The sequence below is a fragment of the Dendropsophus ebraccatus genome, chromosome 3 (assembly GCF_027789765.1).
Source record: "Dendropsophus ebraccatus isolate aDenEbr1 chromosome 3, aDenEbr1.pat, whole genome shotgun sequence".
Classification (NCBI taxonomy): domain Eukaryota; kingdom Metazoa; phylum Chordata; class Amphibia; order Anura; family Hylidae; genus Dendropsophus; species Dendropsophus ebraccatus.
In genome coordinates this window covers 16,560,295-16,577,323 of record NC_091456.1, presented here as the reverse complement: position 1 = coordinate 16,577,323, position 17,029 = coordinate 16,560,295, and the positions used below count along the sequence as shown (strand labels likewise).

The 17,029-nt window shown below is 43.7% G+C and overlaps 1 protein-coding gene across 5 annotated transcripts in view; it reads right to left on the bottom strand.

Annotated features, from left to right (window-relative positions):
• ADGRD1 (adhesion G protein-coupled receptor D1) overlaps positions 1–17,029 on the bottom strand; it is a 482,082-nt gene that overhangs the window by 370,817 nt on the left and 94,236 nt on the right. For all 5 annotated transcript variants that reach the window (XM_069961003.1, XM_069961004.1, XM_069961007.1 and 2 more), the window contains 2 exons: positions 14,553–14,628; positions 716–857 (listed from right to left, as the gene is read on the bottom strand). In XM_069961003.1, the coding sequence (XP_069817104.1) occupies positions 716–857; positions 14,553–14,628 (218 nt within the window). The remainder of the gene's footprint in view (positions 1–715; positions 858–14,552; positions 14,629–17,029) is intronic.

The window sequence follows — 17,029 nt, the reverse complement described above, 5'->3', positions numbered from 1 at the left end:
ATTAAGACGAATCATAAATCATAAACATCTCCTTAAAGAAAGGGGGAATTCCCTAGATGTTGGGTCGTAAGAAACCTAGGCCTTCCCAACAGAAACAGAAAGTTATTTCACCGCCCTTCCCAAAATCTTATTAAATCCTTCATGAGAAATTCCACTAATTTAACCCCTTCAAAATGCAAGATAAGGTCACTTACTATACATCGCAACAGTGCTCCCCAACCTGTGCAACCACAAGTCTCAGCATAAAACATCATCACATCTTATTTAAAGGAGGACTATCAGCAGGTTAGACAAATCTAACTTGCTGATATGTCCCCCTATTGTGTAGGAGATACAGAGGAGGCAGATATATCTCTTACCTTCATCCTCAGCACCATTCTCATGCACTTAGTCGTTTACTCCTGAATCCGGTAAGACGGTTAGGAGCACTGCCCCGCCCCATATTGATGATCCGACCTGCCCCCTCCATTGATTATCATTAGAAGGGGCGGACCGGCTGGGGGCGAATCAGGGCTATGGGGTTGGGCAGTGTTCCTAATGGTCTTTGCGGACCATGGAGTAAACAGCTAAGTGCATGGGAATGGTGCTGAGGATGAAGGTAAGAGACATACCCTCCTCCTCAGCTTCTCCTGTGCAATAGGGACATATCAGTAAGTTAGATTTATCTAACCTGCTCATAGTTCCCCTTTAACATGCTGCTTAATTCATCACTTACCATTATGTGTGTTAGTTGGATTGTAATAAGAGGTGATCCGGACAGGTTTGGAGACAGATGTGGAGGTGGTTCTACCTTCAAGGAGATGAGGTAACTGGCTGCCGAGATCATATGATCCTTGAACTGATTTGCCCCTGCAATTCTTCAAGAAAGAAAAAATAAAAGGTGTTGTATTAGCTCATTGACCTTCAGGACACTCCGAAGAGCACTGTATGAATCCTGTAAGCCAGGGGTCATACCAACAGTGCTGACCTGGCATTGGAGTCCAATGTAGAATACAACAAATCCACCAGAAAAAAATCTGTATGTCTCTATATTAAATTATAGCAGAGATATATGAAGCTCTATGGAAGCCCTATCATGGGTCCATACCAAAGAGAGCCATAATAAGCCATTGTGCATGTTCCCTTGGTATACAAGAGGTGTAGCCCCCCCAGCCAACCCCCTTCCCCCCACCCCATTGTCACAATAAATAGTTATTTCTTGCGCAAAACAGCTGTCATCATCATATATACTCTAGCATTTGTGCACGTACTATTTTTTTTTTTAAAAAGATAGGACTGTAACTTCATATGAAGAAGAGCCTGCATAAGAGCGGTGAGTGCAATTTTTTTCTCTTAGATTGGACTACATACAACGTATAGTATACTTTAAAGGGGTTGTTCACCAAAATCAACTGGTGCCAGAAAGCGCCAGAGATTTGTAATTTACTTCTATTTAAAAAAAATTCAACTCTTTCATTACTTTGTAGCTGCTGTATGTTCTGCAGGAAGTGATGTATTCTTCCCTGCCTGGAAAGCAGGAGAGGTTTCCTATAGGGATTTACTACTGCTCTGGACAGTTCCTGACATGAACAAAGGTGGCAGCAGAGAGCACTGTGTCAGATTGGAAAGAATCACACCACTTCATGCAGGACATACAGCAGCTGATAAGTACTGGAAGACGGGAGATTTTTTTAATAGAAGTAAATTACAAATATCTGTCATTCCTGACATCCATCGATCTGAAAGATTTTTTTTTTTTTTTGCTGGTGTAGCCCTTTGTAAGTTTAAAAGTGCACATGCTGGGCTAAAAATAAAAATAATTTTAAAAAGTCTTTACTCGACTGCTTCCATCCCCTCTACTACCATTCCAACAGTGCCTGGTCTAAACTGCTCAACCCTTCCTGCACTCCGCCTCAACACAATGCCTGCCCATCCAATCACTGGGCACCACTGGATATGCAGCAGTGAGGAGTCCCCACAGATAAGTGCAAATTTAAGGCCCTATTCCATGGAACGGTTAGCGTCCGTATTTGGCCGTTACGGCCGATAATCGTCCTGTGGAATAGAAGGCAAGGATCAGCCGACACCGTTCAAGTCGGCTGATCGTTGCTGTTGTTTGTCTTTCAACCATGTTGAAAGACAAACGACTGTGATAGCAGCGATCTGCTGCCGTCACTCCATGGAATAGGAGTGGCGGACCGCCGCTATCCTCTATGGGCTGCCCGGATGATCTAACGACCCGCGGCCCCTCCCTCACTCACCTGCTCACTGCCGCCGCATGTTATAGCGGTAGCAGCGAGTGGGGATCGAGGAGCAAAGAAGAGCTGACAGCGCTTGTTTGCTCCTCACAGTAGGCCCATGGAATAGGGTCTTTAACCATTTTTGAAAATATTTAAACATGCAAAGAAATGGCCAGACAGCCGCTTAAAGGTTTTTATCCCATTGAAAATAAATTCAATGTAGCTATTACAGCTGTGTTATAAACAAGCTGTGATGCCAGGGTTGTAAGGAGCCTTAACCGCATCATTACTGCCTCTATTTATACCGTATTTACAGTGTTGCATGGAAGCACATACACTCTTTAATTTTTCTACTTTGAATTCTCATAATGTGATACTAGAAAATTCTAAAGAACTATATAAAAGCAACAGAAACGGAACAATGTGACTATGCAATGCTATGAATTAACCATCACAATGTATAGGGATGGGGAAAAACATCAGGTCCTGACTGGAATAGTCAAAAGACAATTGTTTTTTTTTTTTGTGTGTGTGTTTTTGTTTGTTTGTTTGAAAACAAATATATCTGTAGAGTGGAATATTGCAAGAATTGATTTCATTCCATTGCTCAAATTCTGTAGCCATGGCAACAAGTGCCGTATCAGAATCTGTAAAGCGTGTGTCCTGACCTAAGTAAAAGCCAAACAATGGCCGTTATAAGGCTCACTTCCTGATAACATGGTGATGTCACTTCCTGGATAACATGGGGATGTCACTTCCTGATAACATGGTGATGTCACTTCCTGGATAACATGGTGATGTCACTTCCTGGATAACATGGTGATGTCACTTCCCTGATAACATGGTGATGTCACTTCCCTGATAACATGGTGATGTCACTTCCCTGATAACATGGTGATGTCACTTCCTGATAACATGGTGATGTCACTTCCTGGATAACATGGTGATGTCACTTCCCTGATAACATGGTGATGTCACTTCCTGATAACATGGTGATGTCACTTCCTGGATAACATGGTGATGTCACTTCCTGGATAACATGGTGATGTCATCACCATGTTATCCAGGAAGTGACATCACCATGTTATCCAGGAAGTGAAGCCTTGATGCAGTAAGTGCAGGGGAAAAAAAGCACTTTATAATCATTTCCCGTAATAAGTGTATATTGCTGATTTGTATAACTTTTGGGGGGCAATACAATACTTTCATAAAAATTTTCGGGTTGTGGGTCTCTTTCGCAGGATAGGGGAGGGGGGGACTGTTTGGGGTTGGGTTTGGGAGGGTCTATGTAGTTGGTTTATGTTTATGTGTGGACAAAAGGAGATAAAATATCTTTGGAGACAACATGGCTGCGCGACCCAGTGGGTGCAGATGTACAGTCCAATGCTAATGTTGATATTACTATGTTCTAACACAATATCTAATCTCGAACGTAATGTACAGTTGTCCATTGGCGGCATGTTGCCGCACGTTATACGTTATGTACTGTTATAAAATTTTATGTGTACAAAAAATAATAAAAATATATTAAAAAAAATAATAATTTCGCCAGACTTCTCCTTTAAGTCTGTAACTTACTTCTATATAAAGCTCTCAAGTCTTCTAGTACTTATCTGCTGTATGTCCTGCAGGAAGTGGTGTATTATTTCCAGTCTGACACAGTGCTCTTTGCTGCCACCTCTGTCCATGTCAGGAACTGTCCAGAGCAGTATCAAATCCCCATAGAATACCTCTCGTGCTCTAGACAGTTCCTGACATGGACAGAGGTGGCAGCATAGAGCACTGTGTCAGACTGGGAAGAATACACCACTTCCTGCTGGACAAACAGCAGCTGAAAAGTACTGAAAGACTTAAAGTGTCGCTGTCTTTCAGAAATCTAAATCAACAGCAGACTAGAGATTTTCAAATAGAAGTGAGTTACAGATCATTATAACCTTTTGACATCTGCTGATTTGAAAGAAAAAAAAAGAAATTGCCAAAGTTCCCCTTTAATTTAGGTAAGTAGTTCAGTATGAATATATATTAAGAAATCACATGTGTTAAAACAGTTCAATTGCAGCATACATAAATGCATAGATGTGGAGCTGGACTTTTGTTCCCTATTGGTGTGGTTTACACCACACTTTTCCCTATGTGAACTCGGCCTTGGATAGCTGCCTGCCAGCAGGTGCCTCTTTTCTGAGTTATTAACCCACGCTAATGTTCCAACTTGTAAGAGCACATAAATGAAATTGTTACAACTAGTGTTGTCCTGTTGCTAATGCATTTTCTATGGCGGGGGAAGGGGATATTTCTGTATTCCGTATGATAAGATGGATGATGAATGCCTTCTTGTAGCTCCGAGCTGGATCACACAATGATTCCATTTTTGGTCTCTGGATCTCGTCGTATGCCCACTAAAGGCAGCAGAGCATGATCTCTATGATCTGCAATCTCATCAGCAAGGAAGCAAATGCAAACAAGCAAAGCTGCCGCTCTGTCATATAGATTTGTCACTAAGCATGCATATAAACACACATCCACCGGGGAACATGAAGGCGAATGCTGAACAGCCCTCCGAAAATGAAATAATGATAAGCAAGTAATTGAAGTGTCTGAAAAAACAAATTATAGATTCCCCAATGCTGTAAAGTTAGTGTTCCCGCATTGAAGAAGGATATGAATAGGTTAGATCTGTTTTACATGGAGCGGAAAGCTGGATTATTTATGAACAAGAGACTTTTGGAGAATGTGATCTGTGTGAAATACAGAGACAAACGTCACTTAAAGAACACACTAGAAGGTTTGCAATGTACCAGGAGCTTAAGCGCTTCATTGTCGCGGCAGGAAAACTACTGTACATATACAAATATGTATTGGACAACAAGCAGGTCTGCTGAATAGGAAACTGTCATACAATGATAATGTGCAGAAAGTCAGAAGATTGGAGAATGCAGAAAATAAGATTGCCAATCATACATTCCAGTATTCCAGAGAGAAGCAGAGAACGGAGACTGACAACGGCAATGTATCCAACTACTGTTATAGTGGGATGTCTCGTGACACTTTGTTACTTGCGATACTCTGTCACTAAATTGGAAAATTACTGACAGTACGTCACGGACACTAGCGTTCAAAGTGAGAAGGTGGGGGGCGGATATGGTAAGGAGGTATGGATTGCTCTAAAAGTGACTCTGTACCCACAGTCTGTCCCCCCAAACCACTTGTACCGTCAGGTAGCTGCTTTTACTCCAAGATCTGTCCTGGGGTCCGTTCGGCAGGTGATACAGTTATTGTCCTAAAAAACAACTTTTAAACTGGCAGCCCTGTGCCAAACTGGGGTGGCCTAGAGTATCTGTGCTCTAACTTTGCACCATCCCTCCTCATCATTAGGAATGCCACTGGCAGGATTTCTCCTATTCCTCTGCAGTGAAAACTGCACAGGTTCCTTAACGATCCAGCCCATGTGCAGTGTTCACACAGCTGATGAATAGGAGAAAATCTGCCTGGAGCATTCCTAATGATGAGGAGGGCGGGGAGGAGGGACAGAGAGGGGGGGGGGAGCAGCCTACTGCATACACACTCTAGGCCACGGACAGTTTGGCACAGGGCTGCAAGTTTAAAAGTAGTTTTTTAGGACAATAACTGCATCACCTGCCGAATGGACCCCAGGACAGATCTTGGATTAAAAGCAGCTATCTGAAGGTATAAGGTCTTTGGGGTGTTCATATTGTGGGTACAGAGTAACTTTAAGCTTGTTTGCACAAGGAGTGACAGGGCAGCTAGTGAAAAGAATAGGAATCCAAAATCTTCTCATCAAAGGGGTATTCCACTTCCTCCTTCCCCCAGTTATGATCTGCTGCTTTCTGCTGAAGACATAGAAAACTGTGTCTCCCCCTTCCTTCTGAGACAGCTCATGTAACAGTTTCCCTGGCCGGCTGTATCTGTACTGTGTAATGCAGGAGAGTTAATCTAAGTTAAAGGGGTTGGCCACTTTATAGTAAAATAGGTCAGTGTATAGTATTAGTAACTGTACTCACTGTATATACTGACAGCAGCCCGGTGTGTACCTCATACTCCCCTCCTCCAGACTGGGCTGTCCTGCTCTGTTTTGTTTCAGTCCATAAAATGGCTGACATGGAGGAGCATGTGACCCGCCCCCTGGGTCCTCCATACACATATATAGGCTCAATGGTGGACACTGGGGGGGGGAGGGGGGCACAGTCACATGCCCAGCCTAGAGGAGGGGAGTCTGATTTTAACTCTATGAGGTACACAGGGAGCTGCTGTCAGTATATACAGTGAGTACAGTTACTAATACTGTACACTGAACTATTTTACTATAAAGTGTCTAACCCCCTAATCGTGATTAATCCTCTCGGCATTACAGAGTGCAGCAAGAACCGGGCAGGGACAAATGTTCAAATGAGCTGTTTTAGAAGGGAGAGGGTGGAGGGGGTTGAAAGATGAGATGAAGTGAACAGTTTACACACAGTTGTCTATGTCTTCAGCAGAAAGCAGCAGCTCAGAACTGGGGGAAGGAAACTAGAAAGGTAATAATTATAGAATGAATTGTTAGTCTCCAGGAGGGGGGGATGGTTCAACATGTATTTTACCTGACCTGAGAGGAAAACCCCTTAAGGTTACAAACCCACTTGCCGGATCTGCAGCGAGTCTCCTTGCTGCGTTTTTGCAGGGAGACTAGCTGCAGATCCTGGCCCTATACTTTCAATAGCAGAGAAACTCGCAGCAGGGATGTACATCCCTGCTGCGATTTTGTCTGCAGCCCGCCCCATTAACCCCCCGGCCGCCGAACATTATACATTACCGGGTCCCCGTTCCTGCTTGCTTCGAGGCTCCCGATGTCTTCACGGCCCGCCCGGCCAATCAGTGCGCTGCGGCGGGGCAGCGCACTGATTGGCCGGGCGGAACGTGCCGGGAGCCGCTGAAGCAAGCAGGAGCCGGGATCAGGTAATGTATATCGCCCCCAGCCCCGCAGCCCCCGACCGCACCATCTCCCGCAGCCCCCGGCTGCACGATCACCCCCAGCCCTGCAGCCCCCGACCTCACGATCGCCCCCCAGCATCGCAGCCCCCGGCCGCACGATCGCCCCCAGCGGGCAATCGTGCAGCCGGGGGCTGCGGGGCTGGGGGCTGCGGGCGATGATGCGGCCGGGGGCTGCGGAGCTGCGGGCGATTGTGCGGCCGGGGGCTGGGGGGCTGCAGGCGATCGTGCGGCCGGGGGCTGCGGGGCTGGGGGCGATCGTGCGGCCGGGGGCTGCGGGGCGATCGGGGCTGCAGGGGGGCGGGCAGGATATACATTACCAGGTCCCCGTTCCTGCTTGCTTCGGCGGCTCCCGGCACGTTCCGCCCGGCCAATCAGTGCGCTGCCCCGCCGCAGCGCACTGATTGGCCGGGTGGGCCGTGAAGACACCGGGAGCCCCGAAGCAAGCAGGAACGGGGACCGGGTAATGTATAATGTCCGGCGGCCGGGGGGTTAATGGGGCGGGCTGCAGACAAAATCGCAGCAGGGATGTACATCCCTGCTGCGAGTTTTTCTGCTATTGAAAGTATAGGGCCAGGACCTGCAGCGAGTCTCGCTGCAAAAACGCAGCATGGAGACTCGCTGCAGATCCGGCAAGTGGGTTTGTAACCTTAAAAGGTATAACAGCCTTTATGCCAGCTGTACAGGAAAGGAATGAATTGTTAGTCACCAGGAGGGGGAATGTTTTAACATGTATTATATCTGAGTGGAATACCCCTTTAAATCAGGCTTACATTAAGGTAAGGAAACATAGAGGGTGAGATCTTGTATACTCCATTTTAGGCTATGTTCACACTAAGTAAAACTACGGCCGTTGTTGCCGATGGCAACAACGGCCTTAGTTTTAGTGCAGCGCAACACAGCCTATTAAGCTATGGGATCCTGGCCGGAGCGTACACACATCGTACATGCTCCGGCCGGGATCCCATAAGCCGCCGCAAACAACTGACATGTCAGTTCACACAGTGAAGCGAGCGGCTCCGGCCGCTTGCTTCACTGTGTGCTATGTGAGGTTCTGATGTGGGCGCGCGCTGCTGCGCCCGCATCAGAACCCTGTGGCCGAAAGATCATTCTCTATGCGGCCATTCTCTATACGTAGTGGGAACATAACCTAATAATGTTTTATGTACTTTATACCCTTATGTGCTGTTTTTAGTCATACCACTAATAAAATCAATGTAAAAGTTTTAAAATATATTATAAATATATTGCTAAAGGGTACCGGTTACTCCAGAGGAAGTGTAATGTTATCAACCGGTGTAAGAAAGTTATGTAGATTTGTCATTTACTTCCTTTTAGTACTTATCAGCTGCTATATGTCCTGCAGGAAGTGGTGTATTCTTTCCAGTCTGACACAGTGATCTCTGCTGTCACCTCTGTCCATGTCAGGAACTGTCCAGAGCAGTAGAAAATCCCCATAAAAAAACTCTCCTGCTCTGGACAGTTCCTGACATGGACAGAGGTGGCAGCAGAGAGCACTGTGTCAGACTGAAAGAATTTACCACTTCTTGCAGGGCATACGGCTGCTGATAAGTATAGGAAGACTTGAGATTTTAAAATAGGAGTAATTTACAAATCTGAATAACTTTCTTACAGTTGACTTAAAAAAACATTTTTTTTCTCCTGGGTACCCCTTTAATAATTCATTTTCTACTACACTGCTAAATATTTAAAACCAACTGACTATGCTCATTTATACAGTCATATAAGTGTTTTTTAATTATATAAAGATAACTCACTATTACAAGGGTGCATTCCCATCTGAAAAAGTGCATTAGAGAGGACAGTGGTACAGTACATTAGAGGGGACAGTGGTACAGTATATTATAGAGGATAGTGGTACGGTACATTAGAGGGGACAGTGGTACAGTATATTATAGAGGATAGTGGTACGGTACATTAGAGGGGACAGTTGCACAGTACATTAGAGGGGACAGTGGTACAGTACATTAGAGGGGACAGTGGTATAGTACATTATAGAGGACAGTGGTACAGCACATTAGAGTAAACAAAAGGTACAGTACATTAGAGGACAGTGGTACAGTACATCATAGAGGACAGTGGCACAGTACATTAGAGGGGACAGTGGCACAGTACATTATAGAGGACAGTGGTACAGTACATTAGAGGGGACAGTTGCACAATGCTTGCGGTCACAAGAGTGATTAACGGGGGAAGGGGGCGCAGTTTGGTGGCAAGGGGCGTGGCGGGCCGGGTCTCAGCGGCGACCCCTGTGACCCTGGTAGCTACTGTTAGAGGGGACAGTACATTAGAGGGGACAGTGGTACAGTACATTAGAGGGGACAGTGGTAGAGTACATTAGAGGGAACAGTGGTGCATAGATTAGAGGACAGTGGGACAGTGCATTATAGGGGACAATAGTACATTAGAGGGGACAGTGGTACAGTACATTAGAGAGGGCAGTGGTACAGTACATTAGAGGGGACAGTGGTGCAGTACATTAGAGGGGGGCAGTGGTGCAGTACATTAGAGGGGACAGTGGTGCACATATTAGAGGACAGTGGGACAGTATATTATGGGGGACAGTGGTACAGTACATTAGAGGGGACAGTGGTTAAGTACATTAGAGGGAAAAGTGGTTAAGTACATTAGAGGGGGCAGTGGCACAGTACATTAGAGGGGACAGAGGTACAGTAGATTACAGGGGGCAGTGGTACAGTACATTAGAGGGGGCAGTGGTACAGTACATTAGAGGGGGCAGTGGCACAGTACATTAGAGGGGACAGAGGTACAGTACATTATAGAGGACAGTGGTACAGTACATTAGAGGGGACAGAGGTACAGTAGATTACAGGGGGCAGTGGCACAGTACATTACAGGAGAGTGACAGATCATTTGGGCATGGTTGCACAGTACATTAGAGGGGACAGTGGTGCAGTACATTAGAGGGGACAGTGGTGCAGTACATTAGAGGGGACAGTGGTGCACATATTAGAGGACAGTGGGACAGTATATTATGGGGGACAGTGGTACAGTACATTAGAGGGGGCAGTGGTACAGTACATTAGAGAGGACAGTGGTACAGTACATTAGAGAGGGCAGTGGTACAGTACATTAGAGGGGGCAGTGGTACAGTACATTAGAGGGGGGCAGTGGTGCAGTACATTAGAGGGGACAGTGGTGCACATATTAGAGGACAGTGGGACAGTATATTATGGGGGACAGTGGTACAATACATTAGAGGGGACAGTGGTTAAGTACATTAGAGGGAAAAGTGGTTAAGTACATTAGAGGGGGCAGTGGTACAGTACATTAGAGGGGACAGGGGTACAGTAGATTACAGGGGGCAGTGGTACAGTACATTAGAGGGGACAGAGGTACAGTAGATTACAGGGGGCAGTGGCACAGTACATTAGAGGGGTCAGTGGCACAGTACATTACAGGAGAGTGACAGATCATTTGGGCATGGTTGCACAGTACATTAGGGGGCAGGGGCATTTAGACATGGTGGCTCAGAAGTGGGGCAGTAGTACCATTAAATTATTTAAGGTGGATACAGTGGCACAATAAAGTGATAAAAGGGGCACAGTGACACAATTAGTTTTTTCAGTATGCTTTCCTCACCTGTTTTATTGCCTACATGTCTATTGCTGCTGCTCTGGTCATCCGTGTCATCTTTCTTTACTTCCATGAAGCTATTACCTTCCCAGTCACTGGCTTCAGGGATCTTTTGCCATCTACTGCTGATGCCAGTGACTGACTACGGGGTATACAGGCTTATCATCTTTGCAAGGAAGTATGCAAACGTGGTAGGGAGGACCAGAGGGGCAGCATTGGACACAGCAGAGATAAAACTGGTGGGGATAGCATATATTTTTATTTTCTGACTATATTAGACTTTTTCATTTACATAATTCAGACAATCCCTTTAAGGACTTAATCCCTTTAAGTCACAATTATTCAGAATAGGGATCACACATGTGATTTCCACCATACTCATATATATTTCAGGTTAGTTACATAGATGATAAGTACAGAGTTTGGTCTATGAAACAAGGCTGAATGAGACCTACTTGCACAATGTAATCTTTATACGTCCTATAGGCCTGCACACCTTACACTTATATGTTCTACATCTTTCATGTGCACAAAATTTGCTTTTTAACACTAATATAAGCTAAATGTATAGAGACAAATAAACTAAATGTATAGTGACAAATCTTATCAGATTAAAATCGGTTTCAAAAGTTCAAATGAGAGCTTATTAGTGTATCTGCGGTTAGGCCACAACTTGCCTCCATAATATATATGCAAAAATACATATAATAACATATAAATACAACATAAAAATACATATAATAGCACATAATAATGATGCTAAAACATAAACTATGCATAAAAATATAACCAGTTTTTCAACTTCATTCGTATGATTTCTATACCCACTATAGTCAGGAAAATAGATGCAACGGTACAATAATTTTTTGGTACAATAGAGTAGAGATTTAAATGCATTCAGTTTCTCAGCTTTTAGTGAAGAAATGAAACTAGGAATCATATAAATGGTATATAATTTGGAATATAAATGCAAGTAAAAAAAATTCTAAATATAGACATTACAGTCTCAATGCATTTTTCATAATGTGCGATGATAGAAAGAGGAATTTATACTTTGTTCAAATCGGCTTCAGAGAGTCCATCAAAAATCCCAGACAGAATAGTGAAGCATGCAGTGCTATTTTGTCCGGTAACGTAATGGAAACCCAACAGGCTGTTTATTTAAAGTGTAACTGTCATTTTAATGTCCTTTTTGTGAAAAGAATAAATATCAATAGTAGAAGTGATTTTAAGAAACTCTGTGATAGGTTTTATTTAGCAAAAGAGTTTCCTTCTGTAGTCAAAAAGCCGTTTTCCTAGCCCCCCCCCCCCCCTCATTTCAGAAGAAGCAGGATTTCTGTGTCCATTATACTCTATGGAGAGGGGAGGGGCTGAGAGGAGTGAGTGAGCACGGAGCAGTCCTGCACAGCACAACACCCTGCAATCTTCTCTCAGCAAGTTCCTAGATAAGCACTGACCTTTCTGACCCCTGAATCCAGCGTTTTAGGTGCCCAGACAGTCTACAAACAGCTGACCTTCATGTCTCCTCTTCCTGATCACTCATCTCCCTCAGTCCCTCCCCCCTCCATAGGATATAATGGACAAAGCCGAAATAATATTCACTGACTTCTCTGTAATGAAGACAGATTGGGGTGCATTTCTCTGGTAATAGGTTTATAATTATGAAAAATATTGGATTACAATAAAATCTCTGCACAGAAAATAAAAATTTTCAAATTTCTTACACACTTAGCTTTTATTTCTGTGACTCCCCTAAAGGGTTAAAACACTTTCTGGATATGCTTTTGCAGAGTGTGGGGGGTGCAGTTTCTGAAATGGGGTGCTTTGTGGGGCTTTCTAACATACAGGCCCCTCAAATACACTTTAAACCTGAACAGGTCCCTAAAAATATCTAATTTTGAAATTTTACTGAAAATTTGGAAATTTGCTGTAATGTTTTAAGCTTTCTATTGTCTAAAAAAAAATGAAAGATCGTTTAATAAATGCCGCCATCATAAAGTAGACATGTTGCTAATTCTATTTAATATATAATTTATGTGGTATAACCACTTTCTGTATAAGCAAAAAAGTTGGAAAGTTGGAAAAATGCATTTTTTCACATTTTTTCACGTTATTTGGGGTTTTTTCATAAAGATTTGTTATGAGTATCGACTCCAATTTACCAGAAATGTAAAGTACAATATGTCACGAGAAAACAATCTCAGAATCAGCCGGATAGGTAAAAGCATCCCGAAGTTATTAATGAATAAACTGACACTGGTCATATTCATAAAATTTGTCTCTGTCATTAAGGCCATTTCAGGCTCTGTCCTTAAGGGGTTAAAATTACAGTTATATCTTTAAAGTGAATATACCACCAAGAAGATCGCTTTGGGTTTTTTAGCTTATCTGTTATCTCTCTGTTTTATGTGGAACCATAATAGAGGTCCATATACCTCTGCTGTCATTTAATATGGAGGCATACACACACATACAGACTTTATTTCTTACATCGGACTCTATATGTATCCACATATTCCAACAAAGTCAGCACTACAGTGCATAGAGGCTGTGTAACTCCAAGCGCTGGAGTGGCTCGGGACAAAAAAAAAAATTGTCCAAAAAAAAAAAAAAAACACTCCATCCAGGGTAGCTCTATAGGTCTATCTAAAAACTAAAGTTTACATTTTTTTTTTATTTCATAAACAACAGTTTACAAACTGATCATTAAGGATGTCATTGTCGTCTATTGTAATTTTATCGTCCGTCCCTTTCCTGTCTAAAGGGGTTGTCCCACTATAACATGTTTCAGGCATGTGCAATGCTTATCTATTCATTCTCTATAGGAGCCAAGTACAGCGCTCAGCTATCCCTGGCAGCTTCCCTGAAGAATGAATGGAGCAGTGGTGCACATGCGTGACTGCTGCTGACTCTAAACTAAACTAAAAATCCTAAAATTTTAAAACGAATGTACCACTAGGTACATTGCTTTGTGTTTTTACATGAATAGACCAGCACCGAAATAGGGATGGCGGAGCCACAGTCCTTTTTTTTAACTGCTGCCCAGTTCCTGTGTATGGCGCCAGTTTATTCCCAAGCACCGGCCAGGCATGAAGCACAGGGGACAGGCCCGTCGGCCCCCAGTGAGACGATCTCTCCTTCACTTTGTGACGCGGCTCCATTGATTCTAATGAAGCCGCGTCATGGAGGGGAGGGCAGATCGTCACACTGGGGGCCGACGGGCCTGTCCCCTGTGCTTTATGCTGGGCCGCTACTCGGGAATAGAACGGCACTGTGAGTGGGAACTGGGCGGTATACCAGTGGGTATACCAGTAGGTATATATGTACCTACTGGTATATTCACTTTAAAGGGGTACTGCAGTATAATCTGTGCATGGCCGGGGAGGGGGTTAAAATAGAAGGCGGCAGTGACTTACCTCCCGGGTTCCAGCGGTGGCTCCCGGATGCGCCGCCCATTACGACGCGATCCGGGAGCTGCCACTGGAATCGGGGAGGTAAGTGACCGCTGGCTTCTATTTCAACCCCCTCCCCGGCCGTACACAGATTATAATGCAGGGCAGGGGTACCCCTTTAAAGTAATATTTGTTCCATTATGTTTGGTTTCGGTTGGTTTCCAGTGATGAAGTTGGAGATGACATAACCCATTTTGAATTAAAAAATAATCAAAAATTTCTATTAAGAGTTTTAAAAAAGTGAAGCAAAAATAAAACTGTATTATGACTGTCCACATACCTGGTGTCGCTGGGTTTAATCTGCCTGTAGTGGTGATGCATGGTATGGTACAGCAAGCCAACAATAGTCGTCCGAGCTTAAATAAATAAGAGGAAAAAGAAGACACATTACACTCAGGTCTCACCTAGCAATGAAATATTCTGCTCATTTAAGAACATTCCCTTGTCAACACATCACAGCCGGGTGATAACTGATGCCACTGCATTGTGATATTTAGGCTCCCTGCATTCCAGGCATTTTAGTAGTACTACCCCTGTGGCGTCTCCTCAATAAGAAACCGCTAAGTCAGGCTGAAGGATGTTACAAGCGCCGAAACCTTCCCGAGAATAAAAATATCAGGGCGAGATGCACGTCTTTAAAAATCGACAAAATGGAAACTGTAAACAAGTGGGAATGATTTAAACCGTGACACGAGATTGCTTTCCACGGAGTCTAATGAGACAGAAAAGCGATGGGGACAGATGTTTATTTTTTGGAAAGAATGTGAATACTTTGTCTGAACTCGGAAGTGGAGGCACACAACGAGAAAGGATTTATACACAACATGGGGCGGCCATAAGTGGTTTTCGCTCCGACTAGAACAGATATTGACGGGAGAAAACGTGCACAGCTGTCTCTGTTAACCATATAATAGCCCCAGGCATCCATCCTCAGGGTGACAACACACAAGCAGGTTGTGGTGCAGTTGCATCGCAGTTTCTAATGATTCAATAAAATGTTTCCATTATTTACTACTGGAAATTGACATTATGTAGATAAAAGAGCAATGCAACTGCAGCGCAACCTGATTGTGTGTTTTTACTCTTAAATCAGCAAACAGTGCAGGATTACTTAAAGGAGAACTCTGGGCAGGACAATTTTTTTTAAATGCCCAGGGAGGGGGCAAGTGAAAAAAATAATATACAATGCTGGTGTCTGCTTCTGCTGCTCTGGTCCCCGATCGCTTCCTGACCTAGAGATGGGACTTGGGATGTGACCAGGGGCAGATTAACTTTGTCATAGGCCCCGGGTTGTTCACCAAGCCTGGGCCCCCCCACCCACTGTAACTATGGCGGCACTAGTGTAGTGTTCATAGTACAGGATAGATAATGTCATAATGCTCTGATCTGTGCAAAATTGCGGTAAAAAAGCAGGTATTTTTTTGAAATCATGGCACAACTGTAGCCAGGAGACAATACACCACTGCGTTTACACGAAACAATTATCGTGCGAATTTGAATCGAACGATAATCGTAAGTGTAAATGCAGCGAACGATCGAACGACGAGCGAGAAATCATTCATTTTGATCTTTTAACTTGTTCTTAAATCGTCGTTCGCAAAAAATTTGCCGATCGTTCCGTGTAAACACTCCTTGCGCGAAAGTCCGGCCGCCCGCAGCCCGGCCCCCCGCTCGCAGCCCGGCCCTCCCGCTCATCCGCAGCCCCGTGCTCCGGCTTGATCGCCACCCCCGCGGCATGTAAATGGATGAACGATTTCAGGTCTTTCGTAATATCGGTCGTTTGGATCGTTTATCGTTAACGATTATGCGAACAATAAAATAAAAGACATCATTTAGCTGTCTGGCCTTCCCTTAGTGCAATGACTGGTGTTTGTACATTATACCAGTTTGGAGTTACTAATTGACCTTTGGATGTGTCTTAATTGAATTAAATTTAATGGTAAAAATGGAGGAGGAACGGTGACAAAAGAAAAACTATGTAAACAACTAAAAAAAAAAAAGTTTGTCGTTTGCAAAAGACGTCCGAAAATAATTGTCATGATCATTATTTTAACATCCTCGGCGATAACGCTCGTTATTCAATACATTGTGTGCATTGGACATAGTGTACATAGTGCACATTGTCTGTCTTCCCATTGACTTCAATGCATTGCCATTGCAGTCAGTTAAATTGCGGTAATAACGGACGTTTTTTTAAAATAGCAAAAGCGGACGCCTTTTCTCTATTTTTGACGTTGTGTGAACATAGCCTGTGACAGACATCAAATTTGCTTCTTTTACAAATCACTCCAAGTGCCCTATCTACTTCAAGTATTATATGCCAGTCTTATGGTGCGTTTACACAGACAGATTTATCTGACAGATCTTTGAAGCCAAAGCCAGGAACAGACTATAAAAAGGGATCAGGTCATAAAACAAACCAGAGATGTCTCCTCTTTTCAAATCTATTCCTGGCTTTGGCTTCCAAAATCTGTCAGATAAATCTTTCTGTGTAAACGCACCCTTAGTAAATGTGAGAAGTGTGAGCCAATATTATCAGATCTCATCATATAGTCATAGGGGTGCAGAGCTGTCAGCTTCACCCAAGGCCTTTATGCCACATAAGAAGATACCAGTGGACACATGGCTGATGGGGCGCTCTATTACAGATTTTACACCTCTGTATTATGTTATATAACCCTATTATTATTATTTGGTTAGCATACTGTTTTTTTTGTTTCTTTGTTTTTTACCAGCCAAGCGATACGCTATTATTAA